The sequence below is a fragment of the Myotis yumanensis genome, unplaced genomic scaffold, assembly GCF_028538775.1.
Source record: "Myotis yumanensis isolate MYYU_CA2020_CCGP unplaced genomic scaffold, mMyoYum1.0.hap1 SCAF_3, whole genome shotgun sequence".
NCBI classification, from domain to species: domain Eukaryota; kingdom Metazoa; phylum Chordata; class Mammalia; order Chiroptera; family Vespertilionidae; genus Myotis; species Myotis yumanensis.
Window position 1 is genome coordinate 158557512 of NW_027223754.1, and position 26016 is coordinate 158583527.

Below are 26016 nucleotides of genomic sequence, written 5' to 3' on the forward strand. Positions count from 1 at the left end.
AGGGGAGGACTTAATAAAACCCCCAAATCCTATTTTTAGTTTGATTCTCTTGAAAAACTATTTTTGACGGTTGAGGATCAAACCATTTTTTATTGAGCTTCAGGGAAGGATTGAAAGGCTAGGATGACAATGAGGTCCGAGATCCTCAGCCAGCTGGGATCTCCCCAGTTTTATAATTGCCAAAAATGGAAAACTGTTTTTGTGTATCAGATATGGAAGTTAAAGAGATTTATTAAGGATTCATTGGCTTTCCGCCAGCCACTAGGCTATATAGCATTAAAGTATAGTTTGATGGATTTCTGATTCCATCTGTCTTTAAAGGTTCTTTAATTTTAAAAATCTGTGTTAAAACGTTTGAATGGTTTTAAGTTTGAATGATAACATTTATTATATTCTTTGTACATTTTGATATGCAGTGATAAAAGTGCTATATTCAACTTCCTACGCTGTTAAGTTACCTTCAAGGAAGGGGGAAAACAATTAGTTGCTACAGTAGCACAAAGATTTTATTTACCAACTTAGTTTTTGGGCTAGTTTTAATTTCTGTTTAGCAGGAATCCTTTTGACAAGAAACAAGTGATAATGAACTGACCTTATATGCCAAAATCAAACAAAGCTGTTACCCATGCCTCACCCAGCATTGGACCAGGCTTGAGATAATAGGCTGGGATGGAGAGAGGAGGCAGGTACCTTGTCTACTGTAACCCCTAAATTATTTTATCTTTGTATATGCTTTTCAGGCCTTTGGACTTAAACATTAACCACACATAATTGGTTATTGGATGTATATCACCACAAATCTCTACCCTTTAGGACACCTGACATGATTCAGTAAATACATTTCAGGTATATTATAGTGTGGGTAATGTTTTGTGAGTGGGTCTGGAGGCAAGGAAACAAGTTAGTGCAAGAATTTAAATGGCAAAAAGTAAACTTAGGTACTGGCAGAGAGATCTGGAGAGGCAGATCCCAGAGATATGTAGGTGGTCAAATAGGGTTTGGTGATAACATTTAAGGCTGCCAGTCTGCTTTTTTTTTCCCTTTCCTTTTTTTTTTTTTTTTTTTTAATTGATTTCAGAGAGGAAGGGGGAGAGAGAAACATCAATGGCGAGAGAGTCATCGATTGGCTGCCTCCTGCACGCCCTATACTGGGGATTGAGCCTGCAACCTTCGGCATGTGTTCTGACCAGGAATCAGTTTGACCTGGTTCATAGCTCAACTTTCAACCACTGAACCACACCAGCTGGGCTTGCTTTGCTCTTAATACTTAGCAGTCTTTTCCAAAGTGAAAACCAAACCATGTCATTTGGTTTTAAGTTACATTGTCAACCTGGATAATTTCATTATGTGAAGAACCTATCTAGAACTCTGGCCTAAATTTCTTAGCCTTATATCAGTGACCTTTACTTGCATACTATATTTAGCAGCCCATCCCCTTGGCTGTATCATGCTGATCCTAAAGTCAGGAGTGGGATAACTATAAAGCTGCTTCCCCTGCAACTAATAGCTTCCATGAGGAGTATACCTGTCCCTCAACCGTTGTTCTTTTCTCACAACTAATTAGCCTTTAGCTCTGGTTCCTTCCCTATCTCTAGCCCTCTGCCTCATCTTGAACCCAGTGGTTCTCAAACTGCCAAAATAATGGGGTTCTGATAATGTGGATTCCTAGGTCTCGACAAAGGCTTTATTAGGTGCATGTTGGGCCCAGAAATTTGCAATTTAACTGATACTTGAGATCAGTGAAGTGTGGTCACCAGACCAGCAGCATCAGAACCACCTAGAAATTGGTTAGAAATGTAAATTCTGGGCCCCCAAACAGACTTTTCAATGAGAAACTTGAGAGGGTAAAGTCCAGTAAGCTATCTTAAGCCTTCCAGGTGATTCTGATTCAAAGTTTGACAATCACTGTTTTAGATAACTCCATCTAGCTAGTGATTACCAGATGCAGGTGGTTCCTGGTCCACTCATGGGAAAATAATTCATTAAATTCTTTTCTAAGTATATTTTGACTTTTACTTAATCTTTTAAAAAAATTTTATTGATTTTTAGAGGGAGTGGGAGAAAAACATCGTGAGAGCAAAACATCCATCACTGCCTCCTGCATGCCACCTATTGGTGATCCAGTCGGCATCCTTCTGGATGCCCAACCAACGGAGCCACACCGGCCAGGGCTTTATTGATTTGAAAGAGAGAAACATCGATTTGTTCGACTTATCCATGCACCTGCCAGTTGATTTTTTTAAAAAATTTTTTGAGAGCGAGGAAGGGAGAGGGATAGAGAGATAGAAACATAAGTGAGAGCGGAACATAATCATTTGGCTGCCTCCTGCACAGCCCCTTCTGAGGATTGAGCTTGCAACTGAGGTACATGCCCTTGACCAGAATCGAACCTGGGCCCTTTCAGTCTGCAGGCTGACACTCTATCCACTGAGCAAAAAACCGGCTAGGGCCTACTGGTTGATTCTTGCATGTACCCTGACCAGGGATCAAACCCACAACCTTGGCATATCAGGACAACTCTCCAACAGAGCTACCCAGCCAGGGCCTCATTAATCAAATTCTTACCTAATGATGGGGGAAATCCTTCTAAGCATGATACAGAAAATCTATAAGGTACAAATAAAAGTTAACAAATCTAACATTAAAAATTACATAGGGCCCTAACCGGTTTGGCTTAGTGCAGCCGTGGGCAAACTACGGCCCGCGGGCTGGATCCGGCCCGTTTGAAATGAATAAAACTAAAAAAAAAAAAAAAAAAAAGACCGTACCCTTTTATATAATGATGTTTACTTTGAATTTATATTAGTTCACACAAACACTCCATCCATGCTTTTGTTCCGGCCCTCCAGTCCAGTTTAAGAACCCATTGTGGCCCTTGAGTCAAAAAGTTTGCCCACCCCTGGCTTAGTGGATAGAGTGTCTGCCTGCAGACTGAAAGGTCCCAGGTTGGATTCCGGTCAAGGGCATATACCTTGGTTGCAGGCACATCCCCAGTAGGAGGTGTGCAGGAGGCAGCTGATCGGTGTTTCTCTCTCAACGATGTTTCTAACTCTATTTCTCTCCCTTCCTCTCTGTAAAAAATCAATAAAATATATTTTTAAAAAAATACATAGGTTGCCCTGGTCGAGTAGCTTGGTTAGAGCACTTACCTGATGCTCCAAGGTTGTGGGTTTAATCCCTGGTCAGGACACATGAAAGGATCAACCAATGAATGCATAAATAAGTGGAACAGCAAATCAATGTTTCCCTTCCTCTCTAAAAATTAATTTTAAAAAAACTACATAGGTCAAAATACCATTAGGTTAAAAGATAAGTGATATACTAGAAGAAAATACTTAAGACATTTAACAGCATTTGAAGATTACAATCACTATGACAAGGTAATAGGGAAAAGATGGGAATTCACTAAAGAAATAAATGACCAATAAACATGAAAGAATTCCAGGAATTTGCAATTTAACTGATACTTGAGTTCATTAAGTTGTGGAAATGCAAGTATAATCAAAGTAATTTTATTCATTTTTAAAAATTCCTCACCCAAGGATATGTTTATTGATTTTAGAGAGAGAGAGGAAGGGAAAGATCCATGTGAAACAGACACATCAATCAGTTGCTTCCTGTTTGTGCCCTGACTGGGAATCAAACCCATATCCTTTTGGTGTGTGGGTCAACACTCCAACTGACTGAGCCACCCGACCAGGGCATAATTTCATTCATTTAACAATAGCCACAGTTAAAAGTTTTGGCAAGGATTCTAGGGATCTAGTAAATTAGCAAGATGGTTTTAGAAGGCCATTTGGCAGAATCTCATTTAAACGAACATAATTTTAAGCCAACATTTTATTTCTAGGAATCTACATTAAGTAGATTCCTGACCAAGTATGTCAAACTCACAGCCATCGGGCTGCACGCGAGTTTGACATGCTTGGTGTACACAATGATGTATGCAAGCTCTCTTGAAAATTCAGTATTACATGTAATAGCCACATTGACACAATCCAAATGACCATTAATGGAGTGTACTCATGATCGGTAAAGTAAATGTATTGACTCAAAAAGTTCTTCAAAACAAAAATCAGAAAACTTTTAAAGTTTTCTGTAGTGTGCTTCCACTAAGGTTTTTACAAAACAGGAATGTATACATTATATGTGTATGGAATGGATAGAAAGTGAATGGGACATTGTAAAACGTTTTTAGTGGTTATTTCTGGGAAAGGGGTGAAATTTTAGGGGTAGTGGTGAAAGGACTTATTTTAATCCTTTATACCTAGAGTATGTTTATGTATTGTGTAAAAAATACTTTGGTCTGAGAATATTGGATTTCTGAGAAAGAACTTTTTAGAGTGGTAAAAGTTGGGAATGACCATGGGGAGTAGGATGCTTAAGTGAAATGTGAAACTAATTGGACTTGAAAAGATTAAAGCATTCTGAAGCTGAATGGATTGTTTTCGTGGAATTTGAAATCATCCAAGATGATTGTCAAGAAATGTGGTAAAAAAAAAAAAAAAAGAAAATGTGGTAGAGCCCGGCTGGGGTGGCTCAGTGGTTGAGCGTCAACCTATGGGAGGTCACTTCGATTCCTGGTCAGAGCACATGCTCGGATTTCGGGCTTAATCCCCAGTGGGGGGCGTGCAGGAGGCAGCCAATTGATGATTCTCCCTCATCATTAATGTTTCTCCCTCTCCCTCTCTGAAATCAATAAACATATATTAAAAAATATTTATTTATTTATTTATTTATTTATTTATTTATTTAAAAAAAAGAAATGTGGTAGAGATAGAAAACATTCTACCAATTACCAGAGTACTGGAATAATATGGAGCATGATCATAGTGGAATGGCAATAAAGTAAAGAGTTGGAAAATGCAATTTTTATCTTAAGATAAAATTGAAATGGTTTTCAGCCATAAATTATGGGGTCAGTCATTTGGAATTAACTTCAGGTAAGAAATCAGATTAGTTCCTTGTGGTTCCTATTGTCCCATGTAAAGTAACTTGTATTTTACATGAAATATTACCTGATATCTGGGAATCAAGAAATGTGAAGTAGAACTCTAGATGATATTCGTTCAGAAAGACTGTTGCCCATTGGTTGATCTTCCACCCATGCACCAGGAGTTCGGTTGCTGGTTTCATTCCTAATCAGGGCACATGTTTCTATCTCTCCCTCTCCCTTCCTCTCTGAAATAAATAAAAACATTAAAAAAAAAAAAAAAAAAGCCTGTTAAGGCCCATCTCATCCCAAGCTAGTCAAGTTTATTTACTTTTATTTCACACAGTATTACTTATAAATTTAGCAGGTAATCTGATTTCAGAAGAGGACAATAGATTGCTGAGGGCAAACATTGACAGCAAAGGAGTTAGAAAAATAAAAAGTTCACAAATGAACATAATGGAGTAATGTCTCTATATAGGGCAGGGATGGGCAACCTTTTTGTGAGTGCGTGCCAAAACCAGCAAAATCTCTGACTCAAAATTCTTCTGGGTGCCAACCCTAATTTTTTGAGAACATGTTACGCCTACTTGATATCTCTTAAGGTTATGTATGTGAAGAACCTTGAAGAAATAATAAAATTCATTTGAGTGACAAAAACACAGTATATGATGATGAAAAATACATTTTTTAATGTATACATATACGCTGATAGTCTGACAGAAAACTTTGACTCCGTTTGATATTATCAGTGGGACTTTTGCTGCTGCATCACTGATGATAGATTTTACATCAGGTTTATATTTCGTGACCTTCAGAGATATGCACGAGCTACTACTTTCATCTGTCAGGCTACTCCTATTACGAGACTTAACAAAATTCATCACTGAGAACAAAGATTCACAAGCGTATGTGGATGAAACCAAAACACTGGTCGGATCTAGGAAGGCAGGGAGAGTTAAGGCAGAGGCATAGAAATTGCTCTCCCCCTCTCTCATCAATCCATGTCTATGGTCTCTAAGATAACTTGTTATGTAAAATTATTTATTTATCTAAGATGCACCTACACTGAATTTATCTGAAAAATAAAGTCGATATTAAGAAAAGAATTGTAAATGGAAGATTATAAGAGAGGGTTTTGAGTGCCAGCAAAAGTTACTGGCGTGCCATGTTTGGCACACGTGCCAGGGGTTGCCCACCTCTGATATAGGGTGTCCCCAAAAATACACATTTTGAATAATGATTAATTCCAATGGGTTAAAGCTGAAAAGAAACAGCAATTGAGCTATCAGCTCTAAAGGGTATATGCATTTTCGGGGACAACCTATATATCTACTTCAGTAACATTTAAGCATTTAGCTTTGCAATATGATACAAAGATTTAATAGCTCAAATGTCAAAGAAAAAGTTTAAATTACTTGATAATCTGCTAAGAGAACAGATAAACGTGTGATAACTTTTCAAAAAGTGGTGTTTTAGCCCTGACCGGTTTGGCTCAGTGGATGGAGCGTCGGCCTGAGGACCCGGGGGGGGGGGGGGGGGGGGGTCCCGGGTTCGATTCCGGTCGGGGGCATGTGCCTTGGTTGCAGGCGCATCCCCGGTGGGGAGTGTGCAGGAGGCGGCTAATCGATGTTTCTCTCTCATCGATGTTTCTAACTCTCTATTCCTCTCCCTTCCTCTCTGTAAAAAATCAATAAAATATATATATTTTTAAAAAGTGGTGTTTTAGTCCTGGCAGGTATTCCATGTACCGAGGAGGTAGCCCACGAATGTTCTGCTCTCATCCCGTCAATGTTTCTCCCCCTTTCTTCCTTTCTAAAAATATTTTTGCCCAGCCCGTGTGGCTCAGCAGTAGAGTGTCGACCCAGGAACCAAGAGGTCACATGGTTCAATTCCTGATCAGGGCACATGCCTGGTTTCGGGCTTAGTCCCCAGTAGGGGGTATGCAGAATGCAGCCAATTGATGATGTTTCTCTTTCATCAATGTTTCTATCTTCCTCTCCCTTGCTCTCTAAAGTGATGATTTTAAAGTGATGAGTTTCAGTTACCTGGGAATTTATGTGAAAATCTTTACTTTGACACCTGGATTAAGTGAAGTGTCAGTTTAACTGTTTAATGGTTAATAAAATTTTGACCGAGACTAAAGGATCTTACCACTAAGTCAATAGTAAGTAAAAATACTAGCTGACACAAATATCACTGTATGCCAGGCATTGTTCTAAATCAAGCATGTCAAACTCGAGGCCTGTGGGCCACATGTGGCCCACAATGAATATTTTTGCGGCCCAGTCAATATAACGGTATGTAAGAAACGTTCAATAAAAATTTTGTAACTTAATTTTTACAATATCCTGTTATACATAATTATTAACAAACTACAACATTCGCTAATGACCAATTATTATAATCATGTTGCATTCATTTCCTTTATGCACAGGCACACCATTTCTCTCCACTAATACTAGCAGCGAATATTTCAGCAGCCGATTGCCACTTCACTAGTCTTGGACTGACTTGTTTGGTGTGCGCAACAGGAAGTATTTTGCTTTTGGAGAACAAGAAAAATAGGTTTATTTGCGTTACACTTATTAATTTGTGCAGTTATTCAGTGTCTGGTAAGTTAATGTTCAAGAAAAAATTAATTTTTATTAAAATGTTCTATTATTTTATGTTAATGACTACTCATTTATTTCAGCCCTTTGTATTGAGCATGTCTTTATAGAAATAAACCTACTTTTCTATGAAAATTGAAGCTTTTGTTTTTTTTGTGGACCACATAAACTTAAACCTTGTTTATTTGGCCCATGTTAGCCTTTGAGTTTGACATGCTTGTTCTAAATGCTTCTTTCATGTATTAATCTAGTTATTTCTCAAAACAACCCTATGAGATTATTCCCATTTTATTATCTCTTTTATAGATGAGGAAAGTGATGTACAGAGATCTTATGTTACTGAGAGTACATTTATTAAAGCTAGGGACAGTGAAACAAGGAAGGGCTTAGGATAGGAAAAGCAATAGGAGAGAGCCCAGGTGGAGCTGCTTTGGCTCACTGGAAAGTCAGAGACAAGGGGAACTTGGGGACAGGTTCAGGGGGTTAGCCTAGGACAGTAGTTGGCAAACTGTGGCCCCTTGAGTGTGGCTCTTCCACAAAATACCACGTGCGGGCGCGCACATACAGTGTGATTGAAACTTCGTGGCCACACTCAAGGGGCCAAAGAGCTGCATGTGGCTCTCGAGCCGCAGTTTGCCGACCACTGGCCTAGGATGAGCTGCAGTAGCCCATTGCTCTGCTGGTTGCAAGTCTCCTGAGGACCCTTAGAGTTTAGGAGATACTCTCTTGAAAGGGAAGAAAGGGTAGGTGTGCTCCCTGGAGGGAAAGTGCCTGAACAGAGATTTTAAATAACTTGCCCAATGACATGGCTGCAGTGGCAGTGCTCTTAAGGAATATCCTATCCTATCTATAGAAACTTTATCTCTATTAGTTGAGGGAAGCAAGTGAAATATATAGGTTTTTTTTGTTTATTTTAACATACTTTTATTGATTTAAGAGAGGAAGGGAGAGGGAGAGAAACATTAATGATGAGAGAGAATCATTGATTGGCTGCCTCCTCCATGCCCCACACGGGATCAAGCCTGAAACCTGGGCACATGCCCTGACCAGGAATCCAACCGTGACCTCTTGGTTCATAGGTCGATACTCAACCATTGAGCCACACCACCTGGGATATAGGTCCTTTTTAAAAACAAACACATGTTTGTTTGGTTTTTAATATATTTTATTGATTTTTCACAGAGAGGAAGGGTGAGGGATAGAGAGTTAGAAACATCGATGAGAGAGAAATGTCGACCAGCCGCCTCCTGCACACCTTCCACTGGGGATGTGCCCGCAACCAAGGCACATGCCCCTGACCGGAATCAAACCCGGGACCCTCCAGTCCGCAGGCCAACGCTCTATCCACTGAGCCAAACCGGTCAGGGCGACAAACACATGTTTTTATTCATTTTTAGAAAGAGAGGAAGGGAGAGGGAGAGAGAAACATCTATGTCAGTGGTTCTCAACCTTCCTAATGCCACGACCCTTTAATACAGTTCCTTATGTTGTGGTGACCCCCCAACCATAAAATTATTTTCGTTGCTACTTCATAACTGTAATTTTGCTACTGTTATGAATCCTAATGTAAATATCTGATATGCAGGATGTATTTTCATTGTTACAAATTGAACATAATTAAAGCATAGTGATTAATCACAAAAACAATATGTAATTATATATGTGTGTTTTCTGATGGTCTTAGGTGACCCCCGTGAAAGGGTCGTTCGACCTCCAAAGGGGTCGAGACCCACAGGTTGAGAACCGCTGATCTATGTGAAAGAGAAACATCAATTGGCTGCTTCCTGCAACCCCCTCCCTTACCCCCTTAAGAGCACAGATAATTAATTTTATATCTGGTGTTAACTGATGCAGTTCATTGAAATTATCTTTGATACACTTCACCATGGAATGAATTCCTGGTTGCCAAATTCAGTAGGTCCTTTTCAGCTCTTATTTTATATGATGATTATGTGATTGATACTATTAACCATCTTTCTCCTTAATATTCTTTCCTTGATTTTTAACACCAATGTCCTTGGTCCTCTTATTCCTCTGCTGCTGCTTTGTGTGTTCATTTTTCTTTGCCTGCTCCATACAGGTTGCTGTTTTCCTTGGGTTCTATCCCTCTTACTAGGCAAGATTACCATAAGCACTTCAAATTTAACATTCTCTTCCTGTTTTCTCCTTTAAATCCTTCAATAGTATCCCTACACTGCCAAAGAGAAAACTTTTTCACTATATGCAGAAAAATGAGAACTAATGTGGGCTGGTGGGAGAAAGTTTGGGGAAGATAGCTCCATGCCAAACTACTACATATGGTCATGTTTGTTCTAACAGATTGAGAGTCTCTCCCATCCTGTCCCCCAAAAGCTCTGAATAAAATCAATACTTCAGAAAAGACTGCCCTGTTTATTCTATGATTTTCCATACTCAAGGAACACTTCCACACATCTACCTCTACCTAGCCTCCACTCTCATCCAAAGCCGAGACCTGGCTCCTGTTTCTCTTTTTATACTCCTCTCTTTGCTACTCTCTGTTTTTCCCTTCCTCACCTGTATTTCCACAAAAGGAACATGCTATTTTATGCAAAGGTGTGCATGTAATATTCCTCCTTTTTATTTACCCAAGGAATTTCTACTGTTTCCCAACTATCAGCCTCCTCCACTCTGAGGCAATTCCCCACATCTCTAGGCGACCCAAATTTATCCCCTCCTTTTTCGTGCACCCACTTAACCAGGACTCATCACACTTCACTACACTGTTTGCTCCTCTTTCTTAAAAGGGACCTCCTAGGTCTTATTTATATCTCTTTAACGCCTAGCACACATCTGTTAAATGACTGCTGACATTAACGTATTTCATTGTACAGCTTTATATTTGTCGGGATTGCTGACCTGCTGAGCTGTCTGTAAGCTTCCAACCTCACTACTGCAAAAGGAAAGTCGTGTTTTGACTCTTAGAGAAGGCCATGACTTCGCCAAGGTCACCATCAGTGGTGCTGAACTAAGACACCACTTCCCGAACCCCCGCCCGCGAGACTGTCATCCAGCTCAAGGTCCTATCTGAGGAGAGAGCCCAAGGGCAGCCGTGCCGCCCACGTGCTTCCCGACAGGAACTCGGCCCCCTTCCTAAACGTAGTTCCGCCAAGTACTGCCTCTAACTGACGTCCCTGTCGTCCAATTAAGCTTTGAGGCTCTGAGGGTTGCACCTAGCCTGACAATGTCCAGTAAAAAAAAAGGAATTCAGATTAGCATCAATTTTGACCAATGATTGAGAAGATGAGAGATTATTAACCTATAGGAGCAGCGCTGATGATGATGAGCAGCAAACTCATCCAATGGGCGTGCCTACTGCAGAGTAGGCCTCGCCCCCATTGCCGCGATGTTGGCGGCCGCTACTGCTGCTGCGTTCAGTCTCCACCCGGACTCCGCCATGTTGGGTCTTGTGGGTCGTGTGGCCGCAGTCTCGGCCTCCGGGGCCTTGCGGGGACTCAGCCCCTCAGCGCCTTTACCCCAAGCCCAGCTCTTACTGCGGGCCGCCCCGGCAGTGCTTCAGCCTGGTAAGTGCCTTTCTGTAGTAGCTGGGTTTGTTTCTGCAGCCCCATGACCTTGAGCCGGGGGCGATTGTCGCTCGGGCCTAAGGTATCCGGTGCTAGAAGAACGCCATGGCCGCTCCCTGCCCTCTAACGGATGGAGAACAAGAACGGTTCATCCAGGGGCGCTTTCTTCCATCTAATTCCGTCTGATTTTGGAAAAGGGAGGCGCAGGGTGACGGCAAAGTGCGGGCAGGTGCAGTGACCTTCCCGTGGAATGGGGGCACCGAGCTCTCGAATAATGGGGTTTTGTGTATGAAGATGGAGAATTGTGCAGGCGCTTTTTGGGTTCCTGCACAGCCCTTCCTCCGGACACGCCTTCCCTGCAAGCGGAAGGAGTCGGGCTTGGGCTGAATTCTCCAGACCTTGTGGGTTAAGTCCGGGCCCCCAGTGACCTTTTAACTGCCCCGACCCCAGCTCCTGCCAATCTTTCTTGTCTGTTAGCCAGAGACTATGCCGCCCAGACGTCTCCGGCGCCTAAGCCAGGCGCCGCCACCGGGCGGATCGTGGCCGTCATCGGTGCGGTGGTGGACGTCCAGTTCGACGAGGGACTGCCGCCCATCCTGAACGCCCTGGAAGTGCAGGGCAGGGAGACCAGGCTGGTGTTGGAGGTGGCCCAGCATCTGGGTAAGTAGAATTGTCAGGGGTAGTAGAGTTTAGCTCACATAGGCCCCGATCCCGGCTGTCTTCCTTCTATGATGATTTTATCCAAATGACTTTCGTTCTTCTGAGTTTGCTGAAGCCACCTTTCGGTACTGAGAAGGAGTCTTGGTTGACTTATGTCTTCCATGCCACCTACACTGTGTTAAATACCATGAAGCCATGTTGGTTGTATGTACCGCCCTGCAGCAATGCCTTTGTCTGACAGGTGAGAGCACTGTAAGGACCATTGCCATGGATGGTACAGAAGGCTTGGTTAGAGGCCAGAAAGTCCTGGATTCTGGTGCACCCATCAGAATTCCCGTTGGTCCTGAGACCTTGGGAAGAATTATGAATGTCATTGGAGAACCTATTGATGAGAGAGGCCCCATCAAAACCAAACAGTAAGTATCCTCTCGCTGCATCTATACACAGAGGAACTGCTTTTTCTTGCAGTGTTATACATTAGGTGACGCTTTTTAATATGGCAGAATTTGTCTGTGGAGAATACTTAAAAATGCTGTCATATTCGATTATTAAAGCTACACAATGCAATTTCTTTTGAAGAAAATTAAGGATGCAGAAATTCTGATTGTAAAAAAAAACACCTGCTTAGGACCCAAGTTGATTATTTAAGTGAGTTTTAATGCCGATGGCTTATGTTGTCGGATTTCCAGAACTTGCATGATTCGTATGTGAAGAAGTGCTGTTAGGTTAGGACTCAGTAAAGGAAAATCTTTTTTTGATTTCAGAGAGAGGAAAGGAGGGGCGGGGGTGGGTGGCGGGAGGGGAAGAGAGAGAACATTAATGATGAGAGAGAATCATCAAAGGGCTGCCTCCTGCATGCCCCACCCGGATCGAGCCTGCAACCTGGGCATGTGCCCTGACTGGGAATCGAACTGTGACCTCCTAGTTCATAGGTCGATGCTCAACCACTGAGCCATGCTGGCCAGGCAAAGGAAAATCTTTATGACAGTTAAAGTTGGCAGGTGAAGGGATTATTGTTTCCCAAGATAATGAAATTCCCCTTGGTAAGAGGAGATGAGACTAAGTAAAGGGTTACACTTGAGAATTGAGAGGAACCTTTCAACAAGATGAATAGACACTGGTCTTCTCTTCTGCCTTTGTAGATTTGCTGCTATTCATGCTGAGGCTCCTGAGTTCGTTGAGATGAGTGTTGAGCAGGAAATTTTGGTTACTGGTATCAAGGTTGTGGATCTCCTGGCTCCCTATGCCAAGGGTGGCAAAATTGGTATGTTAGTGGTGGGTACATATTTTCCAAACAGTGTGGGGAGAAAAAAACCCTACCATGTTATGAGTGGGTACTGAGGATCTACCCCTTGCTGATGAATAGCTTCTGACTTTCGTTCTTCTGAGTTTGCTGAAGCCAGATGCCATTTCTGAGAGGGAAAAGATGGAAAGAATTTTTTTTTTAAATTTGCTTCTTTAGGAACATAGAACTCTTAACTATTCTTTTTTCTCAACCTCTCCCAGGGCTCTTTGGTGGTGCAGGAGTTGGCAAGACTGTACTGATCATGGAGTTAATCAACAACGTTGCCAAAGCCCATGGTGGTTATTCTGTGTTTGCTGGTGTTGGTGAGAGAACACGAGAGGGCAATGACTTATACCATGAAATGATTGAGTCTGGTGTTATCAACTTAAAAGATGCTACCTCCAAGGTGAGCACTGAACTGATTAATGTTCACATAGTAGGTGTGCTAGAAAATTACTGCAGTTGACTGCATTGCTAGCTGAAGCCATGGTTTTTGTTTTCATTTCAGCGTCCCAGGACCTACAAAGGAAATTCCTGTCAGTGTTCCCCCCCCCCCCCCCCCCCCCGATTTGTAATACACTGGTGCACGTTTGATTACTTTTCCAGACTTTTTATGGTAGATAGACCCATCGTTTGAAAGCTAATTTTGGGGAGAGTTTATTTCCTTCCTACTACCTCAGTAATTTTCAGACTTACCTCAGTGATACAAGAAATTATCTTTTGTGTTTTGAACTGCAGCTCTAAAAGGAAACAAAACTTGTGGATAAAAACATTAACACCTTCTGGGAAGGGAGTTTTTTTGTAGTTTAACTGATTTGGGGACCTTGGGATATATGGCTTCCATACTCCTCTGTGGGATTTCCTTTTTGCTAGGGGAGAGTGCTAACAATCCCCCACTACCACTAATTATGCAGTCGAGTTTCCTACATTTGGATAAGTCTGCCTTTGGAGCCTGCGTAAATGACCCCTGAGCTCCACATTCAAGTTTTCTGATTGTGTATGATTATTGCAGGTAGCACTGGTGTACGGTCAAATGAATGAACCACCTGGTGCTCGGGCCCGGGTAGCTCTGACTGGACTGACTGTGGCTGAATACTTCAGAGACCAAGAAGGTCAGGATGTACTGCTGTTCATCGATAACATCTTTCGCTTCACCCAGGCTGGCTCAGAGGTAAGAGAGAAAGCTTCAGAAGACCTAGTTCATTTAAGCTTTCTATGGAATGATGCAAATGAGGCTAAAGATACAGATATCTAAGACCTTTTGTTCTTAGTTCTTTTTTTTTTTTAGGTGTCTGCTTTATTGGGCAGAATCCCTTCTGCTGTAGGCTACCAGCCTACCCTGGCTACTGATATGGGTACCATGCAGGAAAGAATCACCACTACCAAGAAGGGATCTATCACTTCTGTACAGGTAAGAACAATTAGATAAATGAAGGTCTAATTTGCATAAAGGCATGTACAGAGAAGCATCAGACTTAGTTACTTACATCTCAAGAGGCTTTTAACTGGGTTCATGTGCTCTCTGAAATTAAGGGTAAAATTCTGTATGTTCATGTCAAAAATGCTAAAAGGTTAAACATTCATCTAACATAGTTGAATAAATGTAGATCACAAAGTAGTGGTTTTCAGCCTGAGGGGGAGTCGAACTACATGGAAATTGAGCAGTAAATGTGTTGCATTAATGTACTACAAATTTTTAAATGTTTATATATGGTGTTTATAGTAAAATTATAAAACTGTGTCTAAGTTGTGTGGTAACTTTCATGATTCATTTTTCTAGTGAACTGTGGTTCAAGGTTTTTTTGTTTTAATTCAGAAAGTGGGTATGACTATGACTATACTAGAGTTAAAATGTAGGATGAAAAACAGAAGGAATGGCCCAGCCGGTGTGCTCAGTAGTTGGACATCGACCCATGAACCAAGTGGTCGCTGGTTTGATTCCCGGTCAGGGCACATGCCGGGGTTGCAGGCTCCATCCACAGTATGGGGTGTGCAGGAAGCAGTCAATCGATATCTCTCCATTGATGTGTTTATATCTCAGTCCCTCTCCCTTCCTCTCTCTCAAAAATCAATACAAACATTTTTTTTTAAAGGAGTGACGATAGAAATTCTTTCATTACAGCTTACAGGGACCAGATAATCTGTAAACTCAGCCGCTAGTGGGGTGGTAAGAAGGTTCTTTTGAGGTGGACTCTTAAATGCTAAGATGGAGTGAGAATGAGGACAGGTTAGGAAAGGGGGTGGCTTAAGTAGAATTAATTAGCTTTGGCTTCTGTTGTTCCTCATGGCTTTTCGACTCGCTTTAGGCTATCTATGTGCCTGCCGATGACTTGACTGACCCTGCCCCTGCCACTACCTTTGCCCATTTGGATGCTACCACAGTGTTGTCCCGTGCTATTGCTGAACTGGGCATCTACCCAGCTGTGGATCCTCTAGACTCCACCTCTCGCATCATGGATCCCAACATTGTTGGCAATGAGCATTATGATGTTGCCCGTGGGGTGCAAAAGATCCTACAGGTGAGTATTATTGCAGGTGAGATTAGTGTCCATAAAATCATACAGAGGGAATTCAGGGACTGTATTAAGATCAGATCTTCCCTGGTGACTTCTATGCTTTGCTTTAGAGCAAGGAAAAATGAGACAGGCAGTTTCTAGTGCATGTTAATGGGGTCTCTTGGTTTTCCAGGTACTTGGTCTTTGGAATCCAATTTTATCTAACAGTACTACACTAGGAGTAGAAAGAACGAGACACTGATCTTAGCTGAGGGCCCTCTCTTACCACTATGATACATAACTTTTCTTCCACTAACTCATTTCACTTATAAAGTGAGGTAAAGTGCTAAAATGCTTTGTACAAAGCTCAGTGTGAGTGTAAGGTGATATTAACCCTTAGGTTTTTGTCCAAATTAAAGGAATGTGACTACTTATTCTGGGCTATCTTGTTTTTTTCATAGGACTACAAATCCCTCCAGGATATCATTGCCATTCTGGGTATGGATGAACTTTCTGAGGAAGACAAGTTGACTGTGTCCCGTGCACGGAAAATACAGCGTTTCTTGTCTCAGCCATTCCAGGTTGCTGAGGTCTTTACAGGTCATATGGGGAAGTTGGTACCCCTGAAGGAGACCATCAAAGGATTCCAACAGATTTTGGCAGGTGAGATTTCAAGTATAAACCTGCACATAAGTGGCAGAGAAACTGAAATCTCTTGAATGCTTGCTGTGTTATGTTCCGATTGCAGCAGCCATCAAACAATGTATAAATATATCGTGCCTAATTACATAATTTAAAAAAATGAAACACAAGCTATTTCCCATTAATTTTCTTGGGAAATACTATATTCTGAGAGTGAGACATGTATTACTTTTCTTATCAGCCAACACTGAGTGCATTCAGTGTTAGCTACTCTTCTAAGTGAATTACAAGATCCTATGAGGAAGGCATTATCTTGTTTTACAAATTAGGGGACTTATAACATAGAAAGGTTTTAAATAACCAGTCCCAATATTGCAGCCAACGTATAGAGCAAGAATTTGAACCCAGAATATGTGGCTCCAGATCATTTGTTCTTAATCCATACTGTATCATGTCCTGTAAATTGGATTTGTGAGGGAAGCTTGCTAAGAACAGATTTCTAGATGAATTCATCACATTCTGACTGGTAGCCTCAAGTGGTGATGTATATGCACACTCACACTGCAGAAAGTTGATATCCCTCCACTTCTCACCAGTTGGGGTGTTTTGTTTTTGTGTGTTTTTTCCATACAGGTGAATATGACCATCTCCCAGAACAGGCCTTCTATATGGTGGGACCCATTGAAGAAGCTGTGGCAAAAGCTGCTAAGCTGGCAGAAGAGCATTCTTGAGAGGATCCCAGTACTCTTCCTCCAAGCTGTCTCTCTCCTTGACCCTAATCCCAAAATTTCAGTTTTCTCTGTTAAGGCACATGAGAGCCTTGATTGAAGACATTGTGTTCTGTCTGAAGAGTAAGGTTTCCAATAAAATGTACATCTCTCCGAATCTGTTTTTCTTGGTCCTAACAACACAGCCAACACTGAAGTTAATTTTGTTTTGTTTTTTTTAAGTTGAGCAGCTTTTTTTTTTTAATTGATTTTTTACAGAGAGGAAGGGAGAGGATAGAGAGTTAGAAACATCGATGAGAGAGAAACATGGATCAGCTGCCTCCTGCACACCCCCTACTGGGGATGTGCCCACAACCAAGATACATACCTTTGACCGGAATCGAGCAGGCTGACGCTCTATCCACTGAGCCACACTGGTTAGGGCAACACTGAAGTTTTTAACAGTAATTTTAGAATTGCCACACAAAACCTCACAAAGTAGGCCATATATTTAAAATGGCCCCGTCCCCCCCCCCCAAAAAAAACACCAGTCTTGGATTGATGTACAACTGTGGGTCTTGTTAGAAGTGCACATTGGGAAAGGGGGTTGGGTTTAGAAACTGCTGTTTTAAAAAAAAGGCAAGGATTAATCAATATGCATTTAATTTTTAGGAAATGGTGGTGCATGTTCCAAAGGGTTAATACTGATCTGTGTAAAAATTGACTCAAAAGGGCTTTCTCTACTATACCTAGACCATTTTTCCCCCAGAAAGTGTTCTGCTTCCTGATTTATATTTTGGGCAAGCTGACTTGTATGTGATTGAGGCAATGCAGGGTATAAAATGCCATGAGGCCTATCCGTAGCTCTGCAAAGACCCCTTACTAAAGTTGAGGAAAGTGTTACAGGAGAATAACAGTTTCCAGGGTTCCTAGGCTTGGGCTTCTGAACTGTAATGGAATTAGATAATTTCCCACTGAAACAGGCATTTCAGTTTGAAACAGGTGCCTATTACAGTGCAAGGTCGCACTTGGTGCCCCTGAAGTTTTCTGGCCTGGACCCATCTACTTCCCTCTGGCGGCAGGACTGGAGACTGCAAGAACTGATCTCACCATTTTGAAACACTTGAAGGCCATTTGCTGAGATGTGGTTCTTAGCTAATGACTGTTTACAAACCAGAGCTTTAGTCCTGAGGAGGAGTCTCCATCTATAAGCTCCACCCCTGAGGATTTCAAGTTGGCCAGAAGAAGGGCGGGGACAAACTTCCCAATTCAGAGGCCCTTGGGGGCTGAAGGTTGGGGAGGGGCTTTGGGAGAGGCGCCAGGGGTGGGGTAGGGTCCTCCAAGTTTACTCCCATCTGTCTTATGACGTCCTTGGCACCACTCTTGTGTGTCATGCTTTGGACGGAAGGTGGAGCCCCTGAGCCACCTGTGCCCAGTAGTTTGTTTCCAGAAAAACCTGGATTGGGGGAAATGCTGAGTTACGGAGGTGGGGACACTAGGTCCGTGCTCTAGAGTGGGTAAGGAGCTGGTTCAGAAGGCCCAAGGGCCTGGGTAAGCCCTTTCTGTTTTGCTTTCCCATGTTACCCAGATGCAGACCTGGGAACTGTGATTCTAAAGGTCATTTGTATCCCTCTATCCCCGCCCCTCAGACGTTCACGTTTCTCAGCATTCATCGAGAACCTTCTCCCTCTTACTGGATGCAACTGTTTCCTCCCCCCTCTACCACTCTCTTTTCCTCCCAAGGCCCTGGAGAGTCAACACAGATCTAACCTCCCTCCATATTTCTCCTGGTTCTGCCCTGTCCTCGCCTCCTCCTCCCTCTCCACCCAGAGAAAGCCCCGCCCTTCCCTCCTCCCTCTCCACCCCAGTCTGTCACACAGGGACATCACCCTACAGCAGTTCAGGCTGTGGTTTGCAGGAAGCATACATTGGCTTTTCGATTCGTGCTAGTTCCCAGCTCAGTTTGGGAGGATCGCCAGCCTTCACGTGAAGGGGGAATCAAGGACGGCGAGGAGCTCGGTGGTCCCAGCCCCGGAGCCCGGCCTGACATGGGTAAGTTTGAGGACCAGCCCCCCCGGGAAGGCCCGAGGGATGCCTGCCTCCTCCCTGGCTGACTCAGCAGGGGTGGGGCCTAACCTTTGCTCTTTTAGGGGGTGAAGGAGGAGAAAAGGGACTATAGGGGCACAGGGCTCAGCCGGTGAGGCTGCCGACCACAGGCTCGTGAGCATTGGCAAGCTCCACGTTCAAGGAAGAGCCTGAGACTCTGTACCTAAGGTCGCGGCTCTCCCTACCTCACCCCCGCCCCCCACCCCCTTGCTCCTTCCCATTTAAGCTGTTGAGATTCAAGTTATATTTTACAGTACTCACTGCTGGCCTCCCCCCGCCGCCGCAAAAGTAAAGCCCACTTTTGGTAGCGTTGGAGGGTTTTTAAGGTGTTTTTCCTCCCCCGATTTTCTCCCAGGCCTTTTAAGTCTCTGTTTTCTCTCCTCCCCCACCCTGACCCATCACCAGGTGGGGGCTGCACTGAGCAGCTGTTTCCTGTTGCCCCAGAGGTTGCTGCAAGGGTGGCGTGGTGGTTGGGGGAAAACTGAGCCTGAATAACGCCGATTCCCACGGTCCCACAGTAGCCTCACTAGGCGGCTGTTGGCGGCTCCCCAGGCTCCGGTCACGGAGAACACGGAGTAAGAGGCACGATGGTGCTGGAAAGACCGAGGAGGTCTTTGCCCTCGTGGCTTCCAGACTCCGCCGGCTCTTAAACCCGGGGCAGTGCCGAGGGAAGGAGACTGCCAGGCCTTCTGCAGCCATAGAGATGGGGCCTCGGGGAGCCGGAACACGGGGAACCTGTTCACGGAGCAGGGCCTCTGCGCTACCCGCGGCCGGGTCGGCCTGGAGTCCCCTCTCCGGCATCTCCCTTTCCTTCTCGGAGTCGTGCCTCTCGCTGCCTCCCCGCCCTGCCTGGTGGAAAGCTCTCTGCCGGTGCCCCGGGAGCGCAGGCGGAGCCCTCCCGGGTCCTCCTGCGAGGACCCACCGCCATTCCCCACGTCACCGCACAAGTTTCTCTCTTCTTCCTGGGATCTGCTCTCTTCCTCCCTCTGGGATCCTTCCTGGTTCTGGCCCCTAGGAGACGCCACCCGCCTCCCCCTCCCCCCGCGACGGCCCTACCCAAGGGCTCGTCCTTCCCGCGGCAGCTCCGGCCCCTTTAAGCGCTCCCTCCGCCCCCCCGCGCCGCCGCCGGCCCCGGGCTGGGGGAGGAGGCGCCGCCGCCGCCCGGCTCGGCCACCTGCGCCGCCGCCGCCGCCGCCGCCGCCCGGCCTGCTCCAGGTGAGGCCCGGCACCCGCGTCCGGCCCGGAGTCCCCGGGCGGGCCTCCCCCGCGGGCCCGTACCCGGGATCCCCACCGTCCGGGACTCGGGACCGGACCCTCCCCCTACGGCTGCCCTTCCTCTGCCCGCGCCGCCGGCTTGCCCAGCTCTGCCCCGTCCTCCGCGGCCGGAGCCCCGCGGCCTCTCGCGCCTCGCCCAGCCTCTCCGGGGCATCCCTCCTGTTCGGGACCCAGGATCTCCCCTCCCCCGCGCCTTCCTCGCCAGGAAGATCTCCCGCGGTCTGGGTTTCGCCCCCTCTTCTCTGGAACCAGCGCTTTCCCACGCCATCCTAACCTCCGATGGGAGGGGAATAACCGCCACCCCAGCTCTTCGCCCCGTAGTGAGGGGTGTCGGGGGGCCTGGCGTAGACCCCAGCCACTTTCTGGCCCTGCGCCGCTTGGTCCTTCAAGTTCAATTAAGTCACATCTAGAGCTTTTCTGTGGTTGTCACTCCACCCCACCGCTCCTGGAATGTGGGGGCCCGACCTCAGCACCCGCCAAGCAGCCCAGGTGGGAAAGGCCCTCCTCTCGGGCCAGTCCAGCCTGGGAACACTCCTGTCCCAGAGCCAGGGAATTGGGGGGTGAGGGTTAGGGGGTGGGGGTGGGGGTGGGGGCAAGGAGGGGGAGCGAGGGAGGCTCTGGGACTAAACCTCTAAGGGTATTGGGGTGGTGGAACAGGCGAGGGAAGCCCAGGCTTTTCTATTCAGATGCAAAGAGAGTCCCCACCCCTAAGGAAATTAAGGCTTTCTTCATCCTGTCCTGAGAACATCATGGAGAAGCTCCTCGCAGTGTGTGAAACAGGGTTGTGCGTGAATCTTGGGGGCACATACCAACTTGGAGAGAAGTGAAGGGTTATAGTCCTTTTGTTGTAGGAGAATCTAGCCTCCCCAAAATATAGAGGGAGAGGAGACTGCTTTGCAGTAACTTGGAGAGGAAGGGGGGCAAGTTAAAATGGTTACAGGGTTGAGGGCCATCTCCCTACCAACATTATGAACCATTCAGCCAGCGAGGGCCAGGGAGATCTTTAATAATTACCTACCTCCATTGGGGAGTTCTCCGTACCCCCAAATCCAGCTGCGTCCCCAACTCTGCCCCTTTTCATGCTCTCACCACCACCACCCCCTCCAGAAATGAGAGGACAAGATATCTGGGTTTGCTTCAGACTCTTCTGAGTCTTGCTCCATGGGCTGGGAGTAAGCTGGGGGGAAGAAAGGGTGGTCCGCGGTCGTGTTTGGGATTAAATTCCAGGAGTAACTGGAGGCGGAGAGGAAGGTAGAGGGATGCAAACGAAACACGGTGGCCACTGCCCCCAGTATCCGGGTGCTGCCGCAGGGACGCCAGGAGGGTGAGAAAAGGGGAGCAGGCGCTCATTTCTCCCTCCCCATTTAAGTACCCGCCTACTGGCCTGGTTTGAGAGAGGTTCCTAGTAATCCCTAGGTACCCTTCTCACAGGTTGCTGAGAAAAAGGATCATTGACCCCCTCCCCTTTTTAGTGGCTTCCTAGAGGGCAGTGGGGTGGGTGATGGGCCTCCTCTGATGGGATTGAGGAATGTTCGGGGACATGTGGGGTCAGTCTGCCCTCTGTCGTCTGGATGTGGGGAGAAGCACAGCTGCTGCCTGGGTTGTCCTCTGGCAAGAAGTAAACACCCAGGTATCAGGCATACTGACATCTTACCCTCACCCTTTCTTGAAGAGCACGGAAGCTCTGAGTCGATGGGATGAGGAGGGGTCTTATTCGGGAAGGGAGGTGACTGTCCTCCTTCTGCACTAGACGGGAAGGGTGCATCTGGCCCCACTTTCTGTTCTCATCTCGGGCGGCCCTCTCCTATCCGACACCCCGCTCCCGGATCGCTCCTGGCCGGGATAGTGCTGGGGGTTGTCCTGGAGACCGGGCCTGCGGCTCGGAAGGGGTGGGAGCAGTCAAGTGGGGCACAGGAGTAACCGGCTCTTCCGGTGCGGAGCGGAGCGGAGCCGGCGGGTGGGTGTGTGTGGGTGTGCGGCGGCGGCGGCGGCGGCGGGGAAGGGGCGTGGCCACGCCCGTCTGACGGGCACAGGCTCCTCCCCTGCCTCCTGTCTCCGACCCGCCTGCCCTGCGATTGGGGCGGGAGGTAGGCAGATGCTCCCTCATCCACCCTGGGTAAGGGAAGAGGGAAAAAGAGGGTACAGGCCTCTCCCCTGGCCCTGTAAGAAGCCAGTTCCATGTCCTGAGCTCTCTTCTTCACCTGCCTTTACTTATTTTTATTTTGGGGGTTGGGGGGCGGGGGAGCATTCCTTAGAAGTTTGCTGGATCCTTGCTGCCTTCAGAAGGAAGGACCTCTCTCCCCTGCGTGTGGCCCCTGTGCACTCAGGGACTTGAGGACAGCAGGCTGTTGGAGGTCTTTATTTTTTCTCCAAGGTGACCTGTACATCTGTCACTTAGAGAGAGAGAAGGCTTTCTGTGTCTACCCGTCTACCGCTCCCGCCTGGCAATCTGCTGTCTCCGGGGGAGAGAAACGCTCCTAGTGCTCTTGGCCCCCTCTTTCTGTCCCACACGCTCTAGGCTTTGCTGAAGCTCCTTCCTCCTCATCGCTCTGAGCCATTGGCAGTGGGCAGTGGAGCCTGGAGAGCCCACTCCTCTGTGGAGTACGGACATCCAGGCCAATCTAGATTCTACTGATGTGTGTGGCCACGCCCTGTCCACCCAGTGTTCAGAGCGCCTCCTTAGACCCCGGAGGAAGAGGTATTTGTCGACCCCCACCCCCCAACTTGCCAGTGTGTTTCATCATCATCATCGCAATATCTGTTCCTCTTCCAGAATATTCAGCCTCACTTTTGCACAATTTAGGCAATTGCTTGTAGAACTGAATTGCATTGAATTGCTTGTAGAACTGAATTGCAAAGCCTGTTGAGTTGCTAGAAAAGGAAAGCTGGTTTCTAGTCACATTTTATCTGTTTGACCTTGAACAAGTTGATTATCCTCTCTGGCCTTAATTTGTTTATCTGCCAAACAAGAGAAGGTTGGACTAGAAATTCTCTAAGCTCCAACATCCTATAGGGCACTATTGCCCCCCCACCCTGGGGCCCTACAGTAGACATTTTAGACGATAGCCACACTGTCGTCCTCTTTTAGACTTTTCTGTCCTCATTCGGTCTCCCACAGTTATATAGCCCTATCAAAAGAAAGCACTGGAGTTAAAGAATAGGTGGACATTTGGGACACCTTAATGACTGGTCGGTTTTCCTGGTCATCCCCGGCTCCTCTGACCAGGTGTTGGCTAAACGTGGGCAGGTCTTCCCTGTCTGGCTCCGGAGCCGACCTTCCTTTTCCTACGCACAGGACTCTTCCCGACCCGCAGGGCCCTGCAGATGTCGCTGGGAAAGTGATGATCCAGGCAGGACCCGGCTGCCCCCACAGGACAGAGGTGAGTGGGCAGCAGGCGCAGCAGGCTCTCGCCTTTCTCCACCCCTTTGCCAGGACTGGACTTTGCTGACTAACCTTTCCGCTTCTCCACTTCCACTTCTCCACTCCCCAGCCTGGGAAATGACTGCCTTCGACATGATCTCAACCCCACCCCGCTAGGGAAGTGGCGCCTGCCTCGGTCCTAGAAACTCGGTCTTTTAGGTTAACCTTGGGACCATGGCACGCCTTTCCGTCTGTTCAGTGTGAAGCGGGCCTGCCGGCCACCACGAGACGCGGTGTAGACTGGGGAGCTGCCGGGTAGGCTGGGGAGGCGGCGGCGCTAGGACCCAGGTCCGGATCCGGAAGGCAGCGCCCGGCGCTAGGACCCGGCGGCGCGGAGGACGGCGCTCCGTCTACCGCAGCTTCCCCGCCCCCTCCGGCTTCGACTCACTCCTCCCCCGCCGGCCATGTTGGCTCCGCTCGGGCCCCGCGGTTGAGCCGCGTCCCCCTCCCCCCTCCTGGACCCCAGGCCCCCCTCCCCCAAAGCCCCCTCCCCTTCTGGCGCCCGGAGCGCGGCCATGTGAACCGCCCGTCCCCCGGGGAGAGACAGGCCCCGAGTCGGGCTGGACGCCGCCACCTCAGGTCTGTGGGGTCTGGGGCCGGGGGCCTGAGGGGAGGGAGTCAGCTTTCGTCCGCGGCTTCGCTCTGCCGGCGGAGGCTGCGGAGCTGCCCAGAGCCTCGTCTGGGGCGAGAGCTGACGCCGGCTGTTTCCAGTAGGACCGAGCCCCGGGCGGGGGTCGCCCTGCCTGAGAGGCTGGGGGCGCAGGGGCCTGGCTGGTCTGCTGAACACCCGGGATGGGGCGGTGGGGGCGGGAGAGCCGGCGGAGGCTCCCGGCGGTGGCAGCGAAGGTGTCGGCCGTCGACGGGGCAGTGCAGCCGCCAGGCTCGTGGAAGTGACTTGTGTGGGGAACTCGGGGTGGAATCCCCGGGCGGGGCTCCACCTCCTCGGGTGGGGGTGGAGATGGGGGTGGGGGTGGGGGCGGTCCGGGTGCGCAGGGTGGGTGAGGGGGTTCCCTGGCGGATTGACCACCGTTTGTGGGGATGGGCCGTGTTGGCAGCGGTGAGCGGAGGTAGATGGGGTGCCCAGGGGTCTCGGGGTGTCTCCCTGGGCGGCGTGGGTGCGTGGCCGGCGGGAGAGGCCTCTCGGGAATGGTGCTGCGCGGGCCGGGGCCTCGGCCCCGGGAGACTCCCGCACTCCGGACCGGGGCTGGAGGGGCTGACGCTGAAGCGTCCGGGTTTGCGCTCCGCTCAGGGACCGAAGGGAAGAATAAAGAGGGAGTCCTTTCCAAGGGGGATCCCTCACTCAGGGGATCCCCATTTCCGTGGCGGAAAAGGATGGCCCCGCCTCACCCCTTTCTTTCCTGCTGCTCCCAGTTTTCAGGGGTAGCAGTGCCAATAGCAGTCTCCTTTGTAGGCTTTATTGGAGGAGAGATTTGCATCCTTGTAGGGGGAGGGTGCGAGGGGGGGCTTTCACCTCCATCTGTACACAAACTGCCCCTCCCCCAGCCTCCCGCAGGATGTGGCCGGGAAATGGCAGCTGTGCGTTTGCTGCTGCGTCTCTTGTTTTGAAATGTCCATTTTAATCAGATTTGGTTTCATTTTCTGAGGCCTTCTGGGCAAGCTTGGATCCTGCCAACCATGTGGTGTGAGAGTCCTTTCGTTCGACTTTTTTTTTTTTTTTTTTAACTTAATTTGTCAACTGGGAAGTAAGTAGTCACTGCAGTTGATCCCCTGATCCTAATACCCCCTCCAGAGCATCTCTGTCTCCCTGTTTTGATTTTTTCTCCTTGAGCTGGAGGTCATAGAGGAGCAAACTCAGTCTTCCACCAGCAGGGCTACACTTTGAACACGAGTGATGCAAATTCCCTCAGCACAGAGAGCTGCCAGGAGCACCTCGGGTCTTTGTGGCATGAGAGGAGTGGCTTTTTTGAATTCTGCCTGATGTATTCTTAAGCATGATAATTTATGTATTGCAGAGCACCTGAGTAAGTGAGCTTCTGAGGTGAAGGGTAGATTCTGAGAGGGAGAAAAAGAGGAGGGAATGGGGAAGATCTGTGAGTGGGATTTGTGTGTTGGGATAGAGACTGATTTGCAAAGAGAGGATGGTGGCCTTATTCCTCACTGGTGATTCTAGTCCAAGGATAGTCTCTGTGGGAAGCTTGTTGGTTGACAGGGTGTTGGAGAGTTTACCCTTTTTTTTTTTTTTTTTAAATATATTTTTATTGATTTTTTACAGAGAGGAAGGGAGAGGGATAGAGAGTTAGAAACATCGATGAGAGAGAAACATAGGTCAGCTGCCTCTTGCACACTCCCCACTGGGGATGTGCCCGCAACCAAGGTA

General features: G+C 47.2%; 2 protein-coding genes and 2 non-coding genes across 4 annotated transcripts in view; all 4 read left to right on the forward strand.

The window, feature by feature from the left end:
• The first annotated feature begins 10938 nt into the window (after nt 1–10938).
• On the forward strand, nt 10939–17054 carry ATP5F1B (ATP synthase F1 subunit beta). Its single transcript, XM_070409959.1, has 10 exons — nt 10939–11087; nt 11565–11747; nt 11989–12163; nt 12890–13011; nt 13254–13438; nt 14045–14203; nt 14321–14443; nt 15339–15551; nt 15989–16190; nt 16803–17054. Exons 1-10 carry the CDS (start codon nt 10961–10963, stop codon nt 16898–16900), a joined length of 1587 nt encoding a protein of 528 aa, XP_070266060.1. The 5' UTR covers nt 10939–10960; the 3' UTR covers nt 16901–17054.
• On the forward strand, nt 11810–11884 carry LOC139007852 (small nucleolar RNA SNORD59). The gene has a single exon (XR_011470996.1). It is a non-coding gene; the product is annotated as a small nucleolar RNA SNORD59 (small nucleolar RNA).
• LOC139007853 (small nucleolar RNA SNORD59) lies at nt 13097–13168 on the forward strand. The gene has a single exon (XR_011470997.1). It is a non-coding gene; the product is annotated as a small nucleolar RNA SNORD59 (small nucleolar RNA).
• Nucleotides 17055–18801: 1747 nt separating the features above from the next.
• BAZ2A (bromodomain adjacent to zinc finger domain 2A) overlaps nt 18802–26016 on the forward strand; it is a 37563-nt gene continuing 30348 nt past the window's right edge. Inside the window, exon 1 of the mRNA XM_070409960.1 lies at nt 18802–18928. Within this exon, the coding sequence (XP_070266061.1) occupies nt 18925–18928 (4 nt within the window). The 5' untranslated portion in view covers nt 18802–18924. The remainder of the gene's footprint in view (nt 18929–26016) is intronic.

Bases quoted from the DNA above. Each gene is read 5' to 3' on its own strand.
- ATP5F1B (XM_070409959.1), top strand. From the start codon at position 10,961: ATGTTGGGTCTTGTGGGTCGTGTGGCCGCAGTCTCGGCCTCCGGGGCC. The intron at 11,748-11,988 runs GTAAGTAGAATT...TTTGTCTGACAG, and splicing joins GGAGGTGGCCCAGCATCTGG to GTGAGAGCACTGTAAGGACC. The intron at 14,444-15,338 runs GTAAGAACAATT...GACTCGCTTTAG, and splicing joins GATCTATCACTTCTGTACAG to GCTATCTATGTGCCTGCCGA.